Source organism: Canis aureus, chromosome 23, assembly GCF_053574225.1.
Source record: "Canis aureus isolate CA01 chromosome 23, VMU_Caureus_v.1.0, whole genome shotgun sequence".
Classification (NCBI taxonomy): domain Eukaryota; kingdom Metazoa; phylum Chordata; class Mammalia; order Carnivora; family Canidae; genus Canis; species Canis aureus.
Genome location: NC_135633.1, coordinates 15572060 through 15593063, shown reverse-complemented (window position 1 = coordinate 15593063; position 21004 = coordinate 15572060). Strand labels below are relative to the sequence as shown.

Here is a 21004-nt window from a genome sequence, read left to right as displayed (position 1 = left end):
TCCCTCGCACTTAGGAATTTGCCTGGCAGCCCCACGGGGGCTAGAGGGCACCGCCTCTCCCTTTCCTGCAGTTCTCTTTTTTTTATATATATAAATTTATTTTTTATTGGTGTTCAATTTGCCAACAAATAGCATAACACCCAGTGCTCATCCCATCAAGTGCCCCCCCAGTGCCCGTCACCCAGTCACCCCATCCCCCACCCACCTCCCTTTCTACCACCCCTAGTGCTGCAGTTCTCTTGAGCCGTTTGGATGCCACAGGCTTTCTTTGCCTGGCCTAAGTCATTGCAGGAGGACTGGGGTGTGGAGGTGTTCTTTCGGGGACCTCACCCTAGGCCTGGGCAGCACTTCGTCCCTGGGGTGGATTCCTGGAGACAGGTCGCTGGGCAGGCATGTTGGTGAGGGGTGCCCACCATGTCAGATGGGGAGACCCCGCCCCCACCCAAAACCCGAGCTGGCCGCCTGGGGAGGACCTGCGCCCCCCACTGCCCCCCCCACTCGCCAGCTGGCCTGCCTGGGAGCAAAATTAGCAGCAGCCCGAGGGGGACGGGGTCTGCAGAGGGAGCTGTCCTCCCACCCCTCGCTCTCTGCTGCGGTGCCCGCAGTGACATGAGCAGCAAACAGGAGCCCAGGAGGTCCCCACGATCGAGGCCGGAATTCCCGGGAGTCCCGGCCTCACGTGGCGAGAGCCCGTGTCAGCCCTAACGCCGGCGCTTCTCTCCCGCCACCCCGTGCCCCCAGGAATCCATGCGCAAAGTCTTTCCCCTGAACCTGGGCGGCAGCGACACCTGCTACTTCTGCAAGAAGCGCGTGTACGTGATGGAGCGGCTGAGCGCCGAGGGCCACTTCTTCCACCGAGAGTGTTTCCGCTGCAGCGCCTGCGCCACCACCTTGCGCCTGGCCGCCTATGCCTTCGACGGCGACGAAGGTAACCCCTGGGGCCGGCCCAGCGCTCGACCCTGGTGGCTCTGGGACGCCCTGCGCTTCCCCAGGAGTGGGAAGATCCTGCTAGAGAGAGGAGGGGGCACCTCTGGGGGGGCCCGGGGTGCTGTGGGCACCTGCTACGTGCCCGCGGCGGCACCTGCTGTGTACCGAGCGCTTGACATACGCGTCCTCGGCCAGTCTCCCCACCTCCCGTGGCCCCGTGTGGTCGAGAAAATCCAACCTCTGTAGCGTTGTCACACACTCAGCACCACACCTGGCTTGTGACCAGGGTTCAATAAATGATGATATATTAATGTTATTTACAAAGGGAGTATCGCAAACGTCACGGTAATAACAGCCACCCCCCCACCCCCACCCCCGAGAAGCACCTGCCAGGATGCACCGTAAACCCACGTAACCGCGGGCCTGTTACCTAACCTCCTGGTCCCTCCGTTACCTCATCTGTAAGAGGAGGATAATCACAGGTCTTAGCTCCTAAGGTTGTTGCGAGATTGCTCGCGTGGGTTAATTCACGGGAGCCCGCTATACTGTGCGTCCCGCGTAGGTTTTTCCTGTTTTACGGTTGTTACCGTCCCTGAGATTACTGCTGTAGCAGTGAACGAAGAAGGCTTCTCTGGAAGGCGCCCAATGGTCCTGGGCTGTGGCCAGTGGCCCAGGGTGTGCCTCACCTGGGTCTTTTCCTCCCCATCACTCCTGCCATCTGCTTCGAGCCTCTCCCACCCCCAGGAGCCCCAGGAAGGATCGGGACCTGGAAACGGTGCTGACATTCAGAGCTGCCCATTTTGCAGCCTGGCAGCTGGCCTTGGGAAGGGACTTGGCCTCGGTTTGCCTTGGGGACTATCTGAGGGCCTCAGCCCCGTCCCTGGCATCCCACCCCCACCCCCCAAGGCTACAGCCTGCCTCTGAGGCAGCGAAGGGTCCTGAGACCTCATCTCAACGCGGCTTCTTTAGGACAGGCGACAGAGACCCAAGTTCGAGGCCTCCTGGGCTTACTCCCGCTATTGGCCTTCTCTGCCCTAGACAGGGGCAGACATTGGCCGGGTCCCACTGCTCTCATTTATAGGAGAAAACCCGTGTGTGCATGTGTGTGTGTTCCTTTTACAGGCAAGTTTTTCTGCAAGCCTCATTTCATTCACTGTAAGACCAACAGTCAGCAAAGGAAGAGACGAGCAGAGTTGAAGCAACAGAGAGAGGTATGCTTTGTCTCGAAAGTGCTGGTGATACAGGGAAGGTCCCCGGATGGGAGGCAGTTTTCGAGGGCCCCGCCAAGTCAGGCCAGAGTTTCTGTGTCTGACCCTGGAGGGACTGCGACCCACAGATGAAGAGGAAAGTGTGTACTCTGCGGAGTGGAGGGTCCCTCTGCCTTAGCCTGTTCTGCCGGCCTCCGGGTTTATCCCATTCTGGATGCCGGCTCCCCGGTGAGCAGGGGGCTGGCTTCTCTGGAGCAGCTCGGGAGAGCTTTCTCGTGTCCCAGCGATGGGACTGTATGCCCAGCTCTGTGGAAACTACAGGGTCCCCCATGCCCGGGCCCCACGTGACTACAGTGTATGCAGGGGTACGTCCCGTGGGTCCTACCTTTCCCTAGGTTCTTGCCCCGGGTTCAACAAAGTGATAGCCCGCTGAGTGTATGGTGATAGCATCACCTCTGGTGGCTCTTAGCAAGGACCTTCTCTACCGCTTGATTCACAGAACCTCACCCCCCCCCCCACAAGGACCCACACTCTTTTTGGATTATACCAGTAACCTAGGCCTAACGTAGAAAAATGGGTAAATGAAAGAATGTAAAGAAAGTTAAATCATCCGTCACCACTCTATTCTGAGAAACTCATAACTAACATTTTGTGACATTTCCCCGTATGATCGTATTTTAACCAGCTGGAATCCTACCGCTGCACTTTCATATCCTCCTTTTTATAGACTAAGAAGCATATCAGGAACCGTTCCCTGTAACATTAGAAATTCTTTCAGAGCATCATTTCTGATGCCTGTAAAAGATGGTCGATGATTTGTTTAACAAGTCCCATGTGGTTGGGTGTTCATGTTGTGTCACATTTTTACCTTACGACTCTTTCCCCAGCGAATATCTTTGTATGCACATCTTTGTCCCCATTTCAAATTATTTACTGAGGACAGAGCATAAGAAATAGGATTTCGGAGTCAAAAGGACGTGCGGGTTTTGTTTTTTTTTGAAAGGGCGTTTGTGTTTTGTAGGCCTGTTAAGCCTGTGGTCACGCTGGCCCCATATCCAGCGCCCCTTCAGCAAGCAGTGCTTGGGGGCTGAGACTATTTGGGCGGGCTCGCTGGGAAAGGCAGGGACCACCATGGTCAGTTTGCACTGGCCCTCCCCGTCTGCTTCATCGGAAGGTGCTCTGTGAGAGTCGTGGACTAAATGCCCTCCCTTTGTTCCCTCTCCCAGGAGGAGGGAACGTGGAAAGAGCAAGAGGCCCCTCGGCGAGACACTCCCGTGGAAAGTTCTTGCGCAGCCGCTGCCATTGGCACTCCTGCAGGCAGCCCTCCAGGTATCACCAATTCCTTCTTTAGGAAGGCGCTGAGCTGGCCTCTCAGGCTGCCCTGGGGCCTGCTTCACGTTCCCCGGAGCCTGCTTAACTGGATTCGGGGACTCCTGCGCGCCGCAGGCCTTCATTTCAGGGACAATGCTTACAACTACTGCTACACTTACGAGCTCCTGAGCCTCGGGCTGCCCCTCCTCTGGGTGTTCTTCGAGGTCCTGGCTTCCATGTACCGGGAGTCTGAGGAGTCCCTCGAGACCATCCGCAACTGGGTGCTCAGATGCTTCCCGGTCAAGCTCCAGTGAAATGCCACCCGCCCCGGAGAGCGCCCTCCCATTTCCAGTTTAGACGGCAGTGTGTTTGCAGTTAGCCTAGCCGGGGCTCTGGCCAGGAGGCCTAGCGTTCTGTAACCCATTCGCTCAAAGCCAAAGAGGTGCACGCTGGCCCCCTGCGCCTGACTCTGTCAGGGGGGAGCATCTGCTCCTGGTGCTGGGGCCAGCATGACATGAAGGATGGTTTGTCTTTTTTATATCGATATAGCTTTGTACTTCTTTTATACCAAAGCGAGCCATATATCTAGGTTTACATTTCAGTTTTTAACTTTTCATAAGCCAAGAGAAAGCATTTTTTTTTTCTACGAGTGTCAATTTTTCTAAACACGGTTTGAAGTTTATAACTGGTATTACAAGTCCCTTCCACGTTGCAGTCCATTGTCCTGGTCACTGCCTGCGACATTAATGATTTGGGCTTTTTCTTTTTTTTTTTTTTTTTCATAAACCGAAGTGAGTGTGCCACCTTGTCCTGACCAGTGCCTTTTGATGTATGTACCCTGATGCCACTTGTCAACAGGGGACAGTGTTTTGAACCCGAAAGCATAATCAGTTTAGAAGAAAAGAGTAGATCAGAGGAGAATTAAGCCTTACAGAAGCACATGGCGGCGTGTAGTTGGCTGTCACGGGCCCTCCCAGAGGGAGGGGGACTGTTTTGCACCATTGTTTGGATGTAAAATAGTAGCTTCAGGGTTTTTCCTCCTCATACCAGATGACAGCCAAATGACATTGGGCTTCAAGCAGATTGCTACAAACATACTTTGTCCTTGCCACCAGTGAGCACCCCTCGGGCAGCCCCTTGGCACCTGACCTCAAGGAGCTCCAGAGAGCTGGTGCATCTCCGGAGAGGACCTGTGGCTCTGATCAGGAGCCGTGCCCACCCTGCCCCTCCTGGGGGGGGCCCCCCTCTCAGGTCCTCAGCCCAGGCTGCAGACTGAGCCATGGCCACTCAGGGTCCATAAAGATCAGGCCGAGGGAGGAACCCGCCCTCTTGGAGGGTGCTTTGGGACTGAGGCCATTTGTTAGCACCTCAGGGTGTGTGATTTCTGGGAAGCATGACCTCCCGGGTGAGCACGGCTTCCAGTGCTCAGCCACTCGGGCCGCCATGCATATTAGGTGGAAACAGCCAGAAACCATTTGTTTTCCCACTGTCCTAGCAAAGGAATGTGTCTGGCCTCCTGTGTCTGGACGGCAGGGGAGGCTGGGAGTGGAAGCTGTTGACGGATACAAAAGGAATAGGCCCTGTTAAGGGCAGAAGCGGGCCCTGGGCCTACCTGTGTTCTGGACTCTGGGCTTGCGGAGGAGGCCTCAGCTCCCCCCTCTCCGCTCTGCCTGCACTTGGCACGGCTGCTGGGTCTGGCCGAACAACGGAGAGGCTGCTAGGGAGAGGCCTCCCGTCTCGCCCAGAAGATCTAGAGTTGGCCAGGCCGGAGAGTGCTCTCTGCAGTCGTTACACTAGAGATCTCCTTCTAGATCAAGTAAGAATGGAACCTGGTGAGTTTTAGAAGCCAGGGCGCTGGAGAGCTTGGACATGACAAGTTCTATAGGGCAGGAAGAAGGGCAGAGGCATTTCTACACACGCTTCCTTGAGGTCCTTGGATAAAACAGGGGCATGGCTGTGGCCAAGTCCACGGGAACTGGCACCTCTGCCCTCGTTGGAACCGTTGTCGGTCTGATGACTCGTGTTGGGTTTTTCCAAATTTTTTCTGGGATTTTAATATTCGGCATGGTGGGGGAGCCCTTGGGTCATGCTCTGCTTGACTCTAAAAAGGATTATTCTCGAGGTCATAATGTGAACACATGCACAGCCGTGTCACCGCTCTTGTCTTCAGCTCAGGGCGGGCTGAGGTGCTCTGTGGAATGCTCCTCGAAGCCAGAGGTAGACTCTGAGAATGTCATTTACGGCCAGAAAGAGACTGGTTTGAATGACTCTGGAGAGACAGGATGTGCCTGTCAGAAGCCTGAGATGTTAGTATGCTCTGAGGCTTTGAACCTTTCTGGTGGGTGGGCCCCACACGCATGGTGGATTCCGAGAGGCAGACGCCTCTCGGCCTCCGCAGAACATTGGAGAATGAGTGTGAGACACCAGAGTAAAACTGGGGCAAAGCGATAAGGGGGACGGGGAGGAGGGGTGGTCCTGAGGATGCGTGTAGCCCCGAGGGGACCGCAGGGGAGCCCTGGCATGGGCCAACCACACGGATCCACTCCGGCGTAGAAGCAGGTGGGCACCACCAGAAGGGTTCATCTGTGCCGAGCAAGCAGTGAGTAGTTTGGAGAAGTTTCTCTTTCATTAATGGTTGCCTCACCTTCAACTGCTGTGCCTTTTGTGTTACCAGTCTTTTTCCTTTTTTTCCCCCGCCAGACTAAATTCTCCTCTCTGTCTCTCTCTTTCCAACCTTACACTGTGGCCACCAGTTCGTTTCAGCCTTCCAGTGCTACACCCACTTCTTGGCTGACACACTTCTGCTCTGAGGTGACTGGTTTTCTTGCCCATTTTCAGAGAGTGGTACTAACGCCTAACCTGCTTTCCGTGCCCCGTCCTCCCCGCCGCCGTACGGGTTGTGCTAACTGTGAATATCCGGCAGACTAATGGACTCATTCCATGGCATGGTGGGTTGACGCTGTGGGGTGGCGTTCCGCTCAAAAGCCATGGTTGATTCTACTTGCCTCTGAGCCGGCAGCCCGGTCCACACCAGCTGCATGGCCTGCCTCCCTTCGGCCCCCTGCGCGGCCTGCATGCACGTGCCTTTCCCGTCGCGAAGCCACTTACCTTCCTGGGACGGTCACCCCCAGCTGTGAGACAGGACGCTAGAGAGGGCTCTGTTCACCTTTGGAAAGAACTTCTGTCTAGTAGCCTCTGAAAAAGTACATGCATGGGAGCATGGGTTCTAGTCTAAAGATTATTGATCAGAACCATGGGTGACTCTTCTGAGAAAGATTAAAAAAAAAAAAAAAAAAAACAAAGAAAATGCTCCCAGGCTTGACTCATCATAAGCTTGACTCATGCTTTGTCTTTTGAACACCCAATCACAGTTTTCCTGGCAAATCCTTTCCCTAGCGCAGCCTGTACTCTAGACACAAGGGCTTTGCTATGGCTCTTCTTGTTCTTGGCTCATAAAGCCCCAGATGATGCAGACGCTTCGGTTGGAGCAATCGTTGTCACAGGCCGGTGATGGCTTTGAGATATGACTCAGCTCAGCCCAGGCCTGGAGCAGCCAGTGTCGATGCCCCCCATGGCTCTGCTCAAAACACATTTGTCCACTGACTCATTACCTGCGGCAGCAGGATGTTCAGAGCGCTTTTAAAGAGAAACACGGTGCCCAGTACAGTAGAACTGTTGTGGGCCAGGCCTCAGGGTCTCAGGCTGAAGGTGGCGTCTGTCCTGCATGCGGCCCAGAGCCACGTTCACCTCTCGGCCTGTCTGCACGGCCCTGCATGCTGCATTGCTCACTGCACTGGGGCAGATTCTAGCCAGTACCAAGTCATCGCTCTTGTCTTGTCTTCTCTTGCAGAGTCTCCCTCCCTTTAGAGAATGTCAACCAGAGAGGGCCCTCCTTCCCTCTCAGCCTTCTCTTTAGCTAGCCTCTCCCACCCCATCTCATCGCAACGCATGTCTGTGACCTTTGGTAGTCATTTACAGTGCCACATGGAACCCCCCTGTATTTTGCACACAGCAAACGATGTTTAGCTTTATTTATGGTATTTGATGCTGTAAATGAAAATAAATATGGTTCTTTATAAAGCTCATTGTTTCCTCTCTTCTTTGCCATGGAAGCTGCTCCAATCTCAAACACAGGGGCTGGTTTAGGGGAAGTCTTCCCTAAACTGCTGGCGGGACCTGCACTTGTGGTGACACGGGACGCTCTGGGGCTGCGCTGGGCAACTCTGAAAGGAAATATTACCCAGGGGTAATATTTGGAAAAGGTCACCAATGCTCCTGGGCCAGGCTTTGGGGTCTCTTTCTTGAAAATTCATGGTACTTTTCTGTGTAGATTCTGGGCATAGCTGGGTAAGAGTCAGTGTCACCTGAGCTGTTGGAAACAGACTGTTTTAACAGCTCCTCTGCTCACTTCTCCCCACCCCAAACCATGGACCTGTTGGCGAGCTTTACTTAGGAACCATTCACTAATTTAGGTTCCTAAGTAACAAAGGTTATTCTTGCAAGTAAGTCTTATGTTGGTCCAGCTGAGTGAGAGGTGAAAGGTAAGGAGTATCGGATGGTATCGGACGTTGGGTTCAGAATGGCAGTGAACATGGCAGATGTGCTGATCCAGATGGAGAGCCTTTTGTGATCCTAAGAGACCTCCAGGGCCAAAGCCCCAGGGCCACTCAGTGTCTAAGGCTGCAAGGCTCTGCCCACAGAGCCATTCTGAAGACAGAACCCATGGCAGGCTGTGAGCCAATTCAAGGCTGGCTTCCCCTTAAGGGAAGGATTCAGAGTCTCACTTGGCTAATCTGGACAGTGCCAAGGAAGTCTGGTCCTCAACCTCCCTAGGATGGGATGCCTGCCATCACCAGGCTGGATGTAGCAGGGCTTCTGATGCTGAGATGAACCTCCCCTGAGGGGCATTTCTGGGGCTCTGGGCCTCTGAGCTCAGCTGCTGGCTCCTGGAACTGCTTTCCAAGCTGCCTGGGGTCAAGTACTCTTACCCAGGTGAGCTATTCTTTCTCTTCCGTAAAAGGAAGGGTGTTAGGGACTTAAGTCAGGAGCTAGGTTGGGCAAATGATTCATTCCTTTATTTATTCATCTGTTCAAGTGTTTGTTGAACACACACCATACCTTGGACATATTCGAAGTCCTAGGGATGCAGCAGCAAACCACACAAAGGCCCTGCCCCTCCCTGCATCTTGGAATGTATGTATCTTGGTTATCGTGTACCAGATTTGATTTGTTTTATTTGTACATACACTCACCTATTTACTTAACTAATATTTACTGAGTGTCTATGGTGCGCTGGGAATAGAGCAGGGGGTAAAACAGACAAAAGTCCCTACTGTCATGGAGCTTATAGTTTTGTTTTGATTTTCCGATTCGAAGCTGGGTTAAAGCAACATTTTCCAAAGTGTGGCAAGGAACAGTAGCTCCAAGAGGGCTTTGTGAATGACGAGCTCCACAGGCACAGAGTTTGAGAAACTTCATAATAATCGTGCTGGTCCTCCCAATCCTTGGAGATCCGCAAGACTTATTGGCATGGTAAAAGTCTCTGAGGGACCCTCCAGTAAAGAAGCTTAATTAACTTTGCTGAGGTGGGCTTTCCCATACCTGTTGAAAGTGAGTGTTTTATTTGTTTGGGATGGGTTTTTTTGTTTTGTTTTGAATGTCACATTCACATAAGTGTTTGGTAGAATGTTCTTTAATCCAGAAACAGTGGATTTTAAAAAATGTTTTTACTCATGAGAGACACACAGAGAGGCAGAGACACAGGCAGAGGGAGAAGCAGGCTCCCTACTGGGAGCCTGATGCGGGATTTGATCCCAGGACCCCAGGATCATGCCCTGAGCCAAAGGCAGATGCTCAACCACTGAGCCACCCAAGCACCCCATGGATTAAAACTTAACATGTAACAGTAAAAAATGAAAACATTCAGTAGGCAGCCGACTGAGGGGAAAAGTGAATTAGATGTGAAAATAAAGAAGTTCATAGCTGTGGCCTGTAAACAGTTCATGCAAAGGAGGTGTTCCCAGGCATTTTGCAGTGTAGGTGATCAGTTCCTGTTTGTTGATTAAAGACCCAATGATGAATGTGCACAGGCTATGAACAGACAGCGCTCACTCCGGCAAATGAAACAATGCTGAAAAGAAAAGGTGAACATTTATAACAATTACATGTGAAGGAATGTAAATTAATTATCTCCTACCTACTGATTTAGTCAAGAAAAAGCAAAATAGGTTGTAAGAAAAAAAAAATAGTCGTGGGTAAAAAGTAAATGGGGACAGTCTTTTCTGGAAAGCAATGTGGCAACAATTATTAAGACCCATAAAAGGGCTCTGACCTATGGCGCAGTAATCTTACCCCAGGGAACTTATCCTAAATAAATAATCCAGCTGGAGAAACCAATCTCCGTGCAACCTGAATATTAAGTAGACTAAGTGGGTCTAGCAGAGTGGGTGGGCTGTTCTCCTCTATTTCTATGAACTCACTCACTTTTACAGCATTTTCTTTAATCCCTGAAATAATAAAAAGAAGTGGCTGCTGCTCTGAGTGCTCCAGGGCCAGCTGTCATTGATGGAGCGTTTCCCCCCTTGCCAGGCGGGGGGGGGCAAGCACCTCGTGTGCAGTACCTCGTTAGGCCTCCACCTCGCTGGCCATGCTCACCTCGAGGGGATGCTTGACGTTAAAGGAGTTCTCTGATACGAGGGAGGCGATCTAAAGCAGCATCTTCAGCTGTGGAGGACCCGAGAGTCACCAGGCCTGGGCCAAGAGTCAGACACTGCTCGCAGGGGAGCCTGGGTGCATGGGCAGGCCCTGGAACTGGCCAGAGACCCGGCTTTGACTCTAGCACTTTGTATGGACTCGGTGACATTGGGCAAGTCCCTCGCATGAACCGAAGCCTCCGAACTTAGGGTTTTGTGGCAGTAGAATCAGTAAACATGCCCGATAGGCCACGCTCTAGGTAGCACCTTCCTGGTTTTGTGCAGTAGGGAAGACGTTGGTGGGCGTTCTAGATCAGCTGGAGCTCAGAGGGCCCCCGGGACATCTTTAGGTTGGCCACGATACAGAGGTCTCTACTGACCCTGAGCGGTGCCATCTATTTTTCTCTCCTTTTCTGACCTCCCCGCCCTCTTGAAGGCAGCTGGTCACCTCCCAGCCTCCACTGTGCACCTCTCTTTCCTCCTGCCACCTGCTAGCAAGACCTTGGTTTGGTTTAGTGAATTCCTAAGTCACAGCAAAGAGGGAGGGCGGCTCCAGCTCTGTCTCTGGCTGCCTACTTGACATCTCCTCCTAGATTCTACCAAGAGTCTCCAACCTAGAAATCCACCTCCCGCTCCTAATCTTCCGCTGGAATAGACTCTACCCTTGGCCTTCATGGTCTCTGGAAACCCCAATTCCAACCTTCCCATTGTTCAGCCCAGAGACTTGGGGTCATTCTTAAGGACTCTTTCTCTTGGCCCCACACCTAGTCCATTGGTGAATCCCAAGCACAGCCAGACCCAGTCCCCCTGTCACCGTCCCTGTGCTACCGCCCTGGCCTCAGCCACTGTCCCTTCTGGAGTTACTGCTGTGGCCTTCAATGTGGCTTCCCAGGCACTTCCTTGCTCTGCTCAACCAGTTTTCAACACAACAGCTAGAGAAATCCTTTCAGAATGTGGATCTGCCCTCTGCTCTGAACTTTCCAGTAGCTTCCCAGCTCACTCAGTAAAAGCCAATGCATACAGCAGACTCAGACAGCTCTGGAAGGTCTGACCCCTGTCATTCTGACCTGCTGTCTTTCTGCTCTCTCTCATAGACTGTGTCCTAACCACACTGGCCTCCTTGAACACCAGCCATGCTCTGTCTTCGAGCCTTTGCTCTGGCTGTTCCCTCTGCCAAGAACACCCTTCTTTGGTATCTATACAGCTGGCCTCACCCTTTATCCAGATCTTTGTTCCCTCGTCTCCCTCCCGGTGAGGTCTGCCTTTAATGCTGCAGTCCATCCCCCCAGCTGTCCTGACCCTTTTACTCTCCTAGACAGGTTTTCAGAGCATTTATCACCTCTCAGCATATTCTGGAACTCACTGACTAATGATATGTATCTATGTTTCCCCCCTTGCTAGAACATAAGCTCCTTGAAGATGGGGACCTTTGTTTTTTTTGAGCACCCGTGTAATCTGCACCAGTAGAACAGTGCTTGGCACATAGTGGACCTTCAACCAGCCTTTGTAGAAGCAATAAAGGCCTGGATCTCAGGCTGTGGAGCCTGTCTTGGGCTTGGGAAAGTCTTGCCATCAACTCATGACTCGGATAGGAGAATCTGGAAGAGAAGTATGACATCGTGTGTCCTGCTGCCTCCACAGAGCCCTTTGATTGATTGGGAGAAGGGAGTTCCGATTTTACTTGAATTTTGCCTTGCAAGGGGTGCAGGCTTCACACAGCATCTCTCGCAGACTTGGGTGACCAATGGGACATCTCTCGCAGACGTGCCTGAGGCTGGCAGCAGAGCCCAGTGCCAGTGGGATCCTCTTTGGGTAGCAAGGCCCAGGCCACGGGGTCACACACATCCTCTCTCATGCCTGGCGTCCTGACACAGGAATCCAGGTGACAGGTTTGAGACCAGAGGCGGGATGGGGAAGACTCTGCCCCCACGCCATGGCACATGGTTGGCTCACCTTACCTTTGACATCCTGAGTCTAGTCCTCCTGCGAGTGTCTCTGAGACCATGAGAGAGCAGGCCCAGGGAAGCAGGGGTTACCGCCACCCATCACCCAGAAAGAGGCCAGCCTCTCAATCTTCAGGGGCCTTAAAGTGCCCAGAAGATGGGGTCTCTCTCCTCCCACCCCCACCTACACGAGGCCCAGCCAGGCCGGGCACGTCCCCTGGCTGTGAGCACTCCATCAGGGGGGCCTTGCAGCGGTACCCGCCATCCCCATCTGAGCTGTGAGCGGAGGTCTGCTCAGCGCTGGGATGACCTGCTGTCCCAGCCACGGGGTGTGTGCTGGAACCAAGGACTGTGCGCCCCCAAAGTATTTCCCTTCCTGCTTCCCTGGGTTGCTGTTGGGGCTCCTACCCAGAAACTTCGAGTTCTCCACTCCCAGCCTCATTCAGGGAAACTGGAATGTAGGTCCTGGCTGTGCCCAAGCTTGAGGCCCAGAGCTGGCCTGACACAGTACCTGTCTGTGGGTCCGAGGCCTGAGGCCCTACACCTGCAGCTGTCTGGGAGCCCGCCAAGCTGTTGGGAAGATATCACGTGCCCACCTCCCCTCCTGGCCCTGATGGAGGGCACCCTGCTGCCCCGGGTGTTCACACCAGGTTCTGGGCCTGACCGCGGACTGCACTCCCCTGGCGTCTGGCCTTGTGTCCAGGCCGACGGCTCCGTGGCTGGAGCAGGGCAGCTCTGCCGAGGCCTTGAGCACAGGGCCTGCAGCTGGGGAGGGCTGAGCCCCCCTCTCTAGTTGGCTTGTAGTTTACTTGAGCTGGTCTCTGCACAGAGGCTGCTCCTGGGGCCAGGCAGAGCCTGGCTCAGAGCAGCCGAGCACGGGCCTGGGAGCACACACATCTGCACACAGACAGGTCACACACTCAGCAGAGGATGCCTGGCAAGAGTCCAGGAGGGCACAGGACAGCCACGCCTGAGGCCTGTGGCTCCCCATCAATTTTCTCATTCCCTGGAGACTCTTGGAAACGGGCATTCCTGGTAGTGCACTCTGAGGTGTCACTCTCAGAAGCCCCAGGTGGCAGCTGCCGTCTTGAGGCACCTGTGCCTTTATCTTTTAAATGGACATGTGCTGTGAGGGACCTTGGTAGTGGCATAGACGACTGTGCCAGCCCCTGGGAGTCAGTGGAGGGAATGCCTGACGCAGCCCCGCCTTCCCAGACTCTCCCTATCCTGCTGGGGGCTGGTCAGGTGCCCTCACTCGTCACCATCTGCCTTGCAAGAGGGTGGGGAGACCCCTCTGTGCTTGGTATCCTGGACATTTGCGTGCCTTCCCCTGCTCTCTGTAGTAAAGAGGTATCACCCCTGCAGACTGCATTTCCCAGGCTCCCTGGCCACTGGGTTCCTGTTCCGTCTGACTATTGGGAACACTGGTAGGAGGGCGGACGATGGGATCAAGGGAGAAGCCAGGGTTTTCCTCGGACTCTCTGCACCCTGGCCAGTGCCGGTGTCTTCCCCGTCGTGCCCACTCCTGCCTGGACGCCCCGGCCTCTGGCCTCACGGCCTCCTCCCAGTGTCCCTCCAGCCCGGGGCTTCCTGCTGTGGCTCATCTCTGGGTTGTCTCTTGATCTGCCCTTGGCTTTTTGGCTCATCCAACACCACCGTCATGAGTTGCCTGTACTAACTGGCCTCTGTGGAGCTTTCTGGCTTGAGTTCTGTTTTCCCGACTGGGTCCTGATGGACTTAGTTTCATTGCTCTTTTTTAAGCTTGTCTCTTCAGAGAGAACAGTAGACAAGACAGCAGAGGGGGTTTTTCTAAGCCCGGAGCCAGAAGCAGCTCTGGCAGTTAGGAGCTCTGTGATCTTGGTCAAATGAGCCTCAGTCTCCTAATCTCTACAATGGACTTAATGACCGGGAGAACGTGTTGCTTTGTCGTCACCCTGGGTTCTGGGGGAGAGTGGAAGGGTCTCCAGACTTGGAGAGAAAATGGAAACGATTTCACCAGCAGATCGAGGGCAGGGGTCCACACGCCGACACAAGCAGGGGTCTGGCCAGGTCAAGGCCTTGGATGTTGCTGAGGGTGGTGTGTGAGGACAGGAGTGCTGCGCTCTGCCGCCGGAGTGTATCTCTCACCAGAGAGCCCTGGAAGGGGACCGAAGTGCTGGGCTCGGGGAAGACCACCTTCCCTCCAGAAGGCCAGGGCAGTTGCCCTGGGAGCTGCTGGATCGTTCACCCTCCCCACCCTCCGCACTCCTCCCCTGGTAGCCCGCAGCCCCAGTGTAGACCTGGCTTCTCCCTACGGGAATGTAGGCAAAATCTAGGACAAATTGTAGACAGGCCTGGGGGAGGCAGCACAGGTGAGCACACCTGGACCCTCCCCTGGGGCTGGCCACCAACACAGCTGCTGATCCTCCTGACTCACTGGGGGCCCCTGGCCGAGTTAGTCTCTGGGCGCCACATTCTTGCACACACATGGTGAAGATGACAACACTGTCCTTTCGGGCTGTCGGGATGTTTGAGATGGTCAACCTCAATAACGGCCTCGATAATGAGCTGGTGTTGCTTCTGTTGTTGCCTCGAGACTACTTCCATCGCTTGTCCTGGGGCCGCTAGAACTAGCACTACTGGTGTGTGCAAGTGGACAGGAGTCCCGGGGAATGAGAGAGGGGTCTGGAAGTAGAAGCTAGAGTGGAGTGATTGCCTCCTGAGCACAGCACTGAACCCCAGAGACCCAGCTGTAGCCTTTGACCCAGGCCTTGGGGGGCAGAGGGAGAGGAAGAAGAGGTCCATCTTTGGGGCTTTTTTTCCCTGGGTGAGGTGGTGATCAGAGGAAGCCCCGGCTCCTTCCAGCACCCCCCACCCCTCCACAGATCTGTGGACTCCCCGGTGAGGGATGCTGGCCTCACCCTGCTGTACTGAGGGCTCAGCAGTCAGCCACATGCCCAGCCCTCCAGGAGCTCAGGGAGCCTGCCTGGGCCCTTACCCTGTTCCACCCCTCAGCCCTGCTGGCCAGGTCACAACTGTCTAGGAGGAGAGAAGATAAAAGCAGCCCCTCGGGGTGTCCATTGCAGGTTTGGGCTGGTCCCTGAGGTGGTGTCGCCACTGCCTGGCACAGCTCACCTCCCCTGCCTGCAGCCACCCTATCCTGCCGGGCTGCTCCGGACAACCTCGCCCCCTCTTCTCTGGCCACGCACGCTCAGCTGTTAGTTCTTCTCCAGGTTATCAAAGCCCTTTCCCTGGTCTCCGTCTCCCCTCCTGCTGGGGCCTCTAGTCCACCCTCCAGTCACCAACCAGAGCGATCTTTCTACGAGGCCAATCTGATGATACTGGTCTGCGGCTTTCAACCCTTCAGGGGTTGCTCTTGGAGGGAAATCCACTCTTCACTTTGCCACCAGGGGCCCTTTCTGGTTCCTTGTCAATGGAATGATTTCCCGCTGGCTTCTTTCATGTACTCTCCTGCCGTCCAGCCACACAGACATAGTTTCTGTTCCCACGCAGGTAGGAGTGCTTTCCCACACTGCATTTCCTCACAGAGGTCCATCCCGTGGAACACCACCTCTCCCTACTCTGTTTGGATCCTATTCATCCGTAACCCATTGAAATGGTGCCTCCCACCTAAGGTGTTCATTGTACAGAAGTCAGATCTCCCTCCCCATCTACTGAGTCTCACCTTACTCTTAGACGGTCTACCCGAAAAGGCAACTATCCGTGAATATGCCTAACATTCTCCCCTCTGGGACAAGAAGAGACCCTTGAAGGCAGAGCATGGCTGATTCATCTCCAAATCACCAGCACAGGCCCGGATCCGAGGAAGTCAAGTAGCATCTGTTGACCATACAATATCTGAGTATACCCCACTCGGGCACACGCCTGTACTCCGGTATAAGCCAGATACAGAGTCGAGTCTCTGCTACAGTAATTCTGTGTAATAAGCCTCCTGAATTTCTGAGGCTTGTATCACCTATTTTTCTTGCTCATGGGTCTGTGGGGTTAGCTGAGTAGCTGTGCTTCAGGCTGTAGATCAAAGGGTGGCCTGGGCTTCCATGCGATTGGTTAGGCAAGGTTTCAGGCCACAGGTGGCTTGAGACATGCTCCATGTGCCCACAGTCAGGGACCTAGGCTGAGGGGTAGCAGCCATCTGGGGTGAGCTCTTCTCATGGCAAGCTAGCAAGAGTGTGGCTGGACTAGCCAGACAGCAAGGCCATTTGAAGCCACTGCTCACGTCACATCCACTCATTTCCACTGGGCAAAGCAAGTGTCACAGCCAAGTCCCATGTCAGTTGGGCAGAGAAGCATATCTACCTACCCAAGTAGTGAGGACTGCAAGGTCACAGAAAAAAAAAAAAAAAAAAAAAAAAAGCACAGCTCTATTACAGACAGGGAATAAAAAAAAAAAAAAAAAAAGAGGAACATATTCCAGCCAAAACTCCCAGAATAAAGGTCATGCACATTGGTGTCCATGGTTCTGTTCTGCTCACAGCCGTACAGACTGATCCCTGTCCTCTGATGTCTTCACCTCTGTGTGTACCTGTTTTTACATCAGCAAAATGGGAAGAATAATACTTGTCTAGAAGGTTCTATGACGTTTAATAGACTTAGTACGCGTTAAACACTTACACAGTTCTCCATAAAAGTGTCCAATAAAAGTAAGTTGCTGCTACTATTATATCATTACGGCTACTCCTACCTACCCAAGCATCCAATTACATCCCTGTTGCCTCAGTGCCTCCCATCTGCAGCCACATCAGTGCAGAAGTGTGCATATGTGCATGCACAAGCAAGCATGCACATATGCCAGGAGTGACAAACTGGCAGCCCACTGGCCGCATCTGCCTGGGGATGTGTTTTATTTGATCTATACAATATTTTAATACATGAGGCATTTCATGTAAAAATAAAAATTTCTTGAGTTATTTTCATAGATGGTAAATATGGTTAGGGAGTAGGTCTTGTCCTGCAGGTGGAGGCGTGAAAAACCCAGCATTTAGAGGTTGGCTGGAAGATTGGGTGGCTGAGATTGGAGCAGCCAGGGAGGCAGTGAGAGGATGGGTCCCCAGAGCAGGGAGGGGTGAGGGCGGCAGCAGCTGCAGGAGGACCCCAAAGCCTTGTGAATTGGACTTAGCAATAAGGAGGCTGCCGGGGGCTTTGGAGGGGGGGGGAGTTTGGGAGTCATGGAGGCACAGGCAGCATTATAGGGGGTTGAGGAGTTGAGTGATGGAAGGTGCATAAGTAGAGAAAGTAAGTGTAGCAAACTCTTCCGTGATGATTGGCTAGGAAGGGGAGAAGAGGAAGAAACGTTGGCTAGGGGCCAGGCATGGGAATTGGGTTAAAAGCAGTTTTCTTAAAACAGGAGAGGCTTCAGAACATTCAAATATTGATGGAAAGAGTCCCATAGACATAGAAGTCTGTGACACAAGGAAGAGAAAGTAATGACCCTTGGACAGGATCATTGATGAGGTCATTGGTCATTTCTACCTGGAACATAGGTGATATTTTTCCTGTTAACCATTTGCTTGGCTGCTGACTAGCTTTGAATGAAAGCCCTGTGAGAGCAAGGCCTTTGTCTTGTGTTCACATAGGAAAAATATCACCTGTGTTCCAGGTAGAAATGACCAATGCCCTTGCTAATGGCCCTTGGCGAGGAGGAAGCCAAGTGCAAGTGAGGTATCAGCCTTAGAAAGGAGAAAGGACACCTGCCCCACTGTGACCAGTGGAAGGGGTCGTCACCCAGCTAGTTCGTGGCCAAAATGGAGCTGGACCTCAGGCGGCCTATTTTGCTCACTCGTTCGTTGATTCATTCAACAGGCATTCCTTGATCATCAACTCCTTGCTGGTATCATTCTAGTAAGAAACAAAATAGACAAAAATCACTAGTTCTAGTCATGGGAGAGAGATAATAAAATGCAGAGAAAGTTGTAGAGTTTATTAGGAGATGAGATGTGTTATGAATAAAAATAAAGAAGAACAGAGAATGCTGAGGGCATGGGTTGCAGTTAAAATAGTGTGACAGGGTAGGCCTCATGGAGAAGGTGCCATTTGACTGAAGACTTGAGGTGGTGAGTGAGCGAGCCCTGCAGGAAGCTGTCCAGGGATAGCATCTCCTAGGAAGAGGCAGGAGCGATACAAGGGGCTGAGACAGGGGGGTCAGGGAGGTGGTCACATACATGGTCAGAGCAGACAGTAGGGCAACAGTGGGAGATGAGGTCCCAGGGGCCACTGGAGGGTGTTGAGCAAGGGAGTATGATCTGACTCATATTTAACAGTCACTTGAGTGGCCGTGTTAATTAAGAAGAGTAGCGGGGGAAAAAGAAGACTAGGGGTTTGGGGAGATGGAGCAGGGTGAGAGGGAAAGCAGGGAGACTCACAGAGGCTGGAAGGCAAAAGATCATGGTGGCTGAGGCCAAGGTGGTAGCAGAGGAAGTGGTGACAGGTGCCTGGATTCCTGACATATTTTGAAGGTGGAGCCAGCAGGATTGGCTGATAACTTGAGTGAAGAATGAAATAACAAGAGAAGTCAAGGATGGCATGAAAGCATTTGATTTGAGCAGCTGGAAGGCCAAGGTCGCCATTTACTGAGATGGGGAGGGCTGTGGGGGAGCTCGTGGGGGTAAAGAGCTCCACTCAGACATGAGTTTGGTGTGTCTGCTAGACATCCACGTGGAGGTGCCAAGTAAGCAGTGGGGGTATGGAAATCTAGATTCAGGGAAAATGTCTGGGCTGGCAGTGTAGATGCAGGAGTGAGTCATTGTTATCTGGGGTTATTTGAAGCCAGGAAGCCAGATGAGATTATCATGGGCCTAAGTAAGAGGAGAGATTCAAAGACAGCCCTGGGGCCTTCCAGTGTGACCAGGTCAGGGGGAAAAGGTAGAACCAGCACACAAACAGGAAAGGAGAACAGTCGGTGAGGGGAAGGGAGCCAGGCGGTGCTATCCTGGAGGCTGAGAGGAGAGCTTTTCTAGAAGTGGGAATGATCAGCTGAGTCAAATGCTGCTGATGTGTCAAGACAAGAATGGAGAAGTTGCCACCGGGTTTAGCAGTATGTTGGACACTGTGATTTTGACAATGGCAGTCCAGAGGCCGGTGCGCCTGGGTGGGCCCTCTGAACACTTCAGGACCCTCATATGGGATTAAATGAGATGTGTGCATTCATGCCCTGTACACAAAGGTGTGCTCTAAATATTGGGGCATCTGGTAGGCGAGGTGGTGGGAACAGAGGACGAGAAGTCTTGGAGTGTCCAAGTGGACCCAAAGCCTGCTGCCTTGTCCACTCCCCCGCCCCCGGCAGCCTGTCCAAGCTTCTGGATGGGAAACAGTTACCCTGCAGGGCCCGTTTATTCCCACCATCTCCCTAGACCATCTTCTCCTCCCAGCAGATGAGCCAACCTCCCCCAAGAAGCCCAAGAGTGTCCTGGAGCCAGAGCCCAGTGATGTGGATGGTGGAGCCACCTCTCTCCTGCCCTCTGAGTGGACCTCAGTGAGGATCAGCCCTGGGGAGGATATAGTTGGACAAGACATGATGGCTGTGTGTGTCCTGGTCACCAGTGACGACAGCAGGTATGCTCAAGCTGCGGGGTGGGTTCAGAAGAGGGATTGGACGAGGGTAGTGGTATTCAGGAACTGGTCTTCTTTCTTCTCGCTGACCATGTGACCTCTCTGTACCTCCATATGCTCATCCATAAAATAGGGACAACCATAATACCTGTCTTGTGGACAATCGTAAAGATCCAACAATTAATATACACAAAGCATGTAGAAAAATGCTCAGCACATAACACTATAAGTGTTAGCAATTGCTGTTTTCTCAGAGAAGGGACAGGTTCTGGCCCCACTGTCTTCTCCCCAAAAGGCAGTTGTGACATAGGCTGTAGCAAGGGGGTGCCGAGTGGGTGTCACTGTCACGGTAAGTAGGATGGTGATACATGATAACGGGAGGCTAAGGCTAGGGGTGGGAAGATGCATGAGAAGTAACGCTCTGCTGCCCTAGATGAGTATTTCTCAGAATGGCATCCTTACCACCCCTACCAGAACCACCCAGAGTGGTCATTGGGACCCCAGACTCCAGGCCTCCCCTCGACTGAATTCATTCTGGAGGCCGACCAGCAAGAGGTACTGATTGCTCCTTATGTGCTAGGCTCGGAGCATAGAGCAGTGACCAACACAAGACCAAGGCCTTGCTCTCACAGGGCTTTCATTCAACCTGGCTAGACAGTCAGCAAACAAGCAAATAGTTAACAAGAAAAATATCGCCTATGTTCCGGATAGAAAAATAAAATAGGAGTCTATGCTAGAGGGTGACTAGTCAGCTACTTTCGACTGGGTAGCCAGGAAAGGCCTTTGTATCAGTTATCCATTCTCACCGTTATGCTGAGGGACAGGAGCGCTCCGACAGCCACCGCTTAGTCTACTCACAGTTCTGTGGGCACCTATTTCAGTCAGGCTCAGTCCTGCAGTTCTTTTGGTCTCGGTGGACTCCCGTGTGTGTTCGAGCCAGCAGGGTCCTGCTTCTAGAACATGGCTAGCCATCAGCTGGAGTGTCAGGAGGCAACCGGGCCACGGGTCTTTCATCCTCCAACAGGCAGCCCGTGCTTATTCACATGGTCCTGTGAGAAAGCACAATCGTGCGAAGTGTCTTGAGGTCTTGGCTATTTCTATCACGTCTGAATGGTCACAAGTCCAGCCCGGACTCAAGGGGTAGGGAAATTGGCTCCACCACTATGGGAGGAGCTGCAAAGGTCCATTGAAAAAGGGTGTGGACCCAGGGGAGGAATGACTGCAACTGTTCTTTGCAAACAATCTACCACGGCCTCCGTGAGGAGGTGACATTTAAGCTGAGAATTGTCAACAAGAAGGGACAGCCATGTGAAGACTGAGGGAAGTGGCATCCAAGCAGTGGAACACCAGTACATAGGCCCCGGGGCGAGTGTGGCCT

At 53.1% G+C, this 21004-nt stretch overlaps 1 protein-coding gene across 13 annotated transcripts in view; it reads left to right on the top strand.

The window, feature by feature from the left end:
- Positions 1–21004, top strand: part of MICAL2 (microtubule associated monooxygenase, calponin and LIM domain containing 2) — a 222762-nt gene that overhangs the window by 128979 nt on the left and 72779 nt on the right. For 8 of the 13 annotated variants that reach the window (XM_077866456.1, XM_077866455.1, XM_077866454.1 and 5 more), the window contains 4 exons: positions 742–928; positions 2050–2138; positions 3362–3464; positions 19449–19629. In XM_077866456.1, the coding sequence (XP_077722582.1) occupies positions 742–928; positions 2050–2138; positions 3362–3464; positions 19449–19629 (560 nt within the window). Of the gene's footprint in view, positions 1–741; positions 929–2049; positions 2139–3361; positions 7527–19448; positions 19630–21004 lie in introns of those variants that run through there. The other 5 variants (XM_077866461.1, XM_077866458.1, XM_077866457.1 and 2 more) reach the window with 2 other exon arrangements.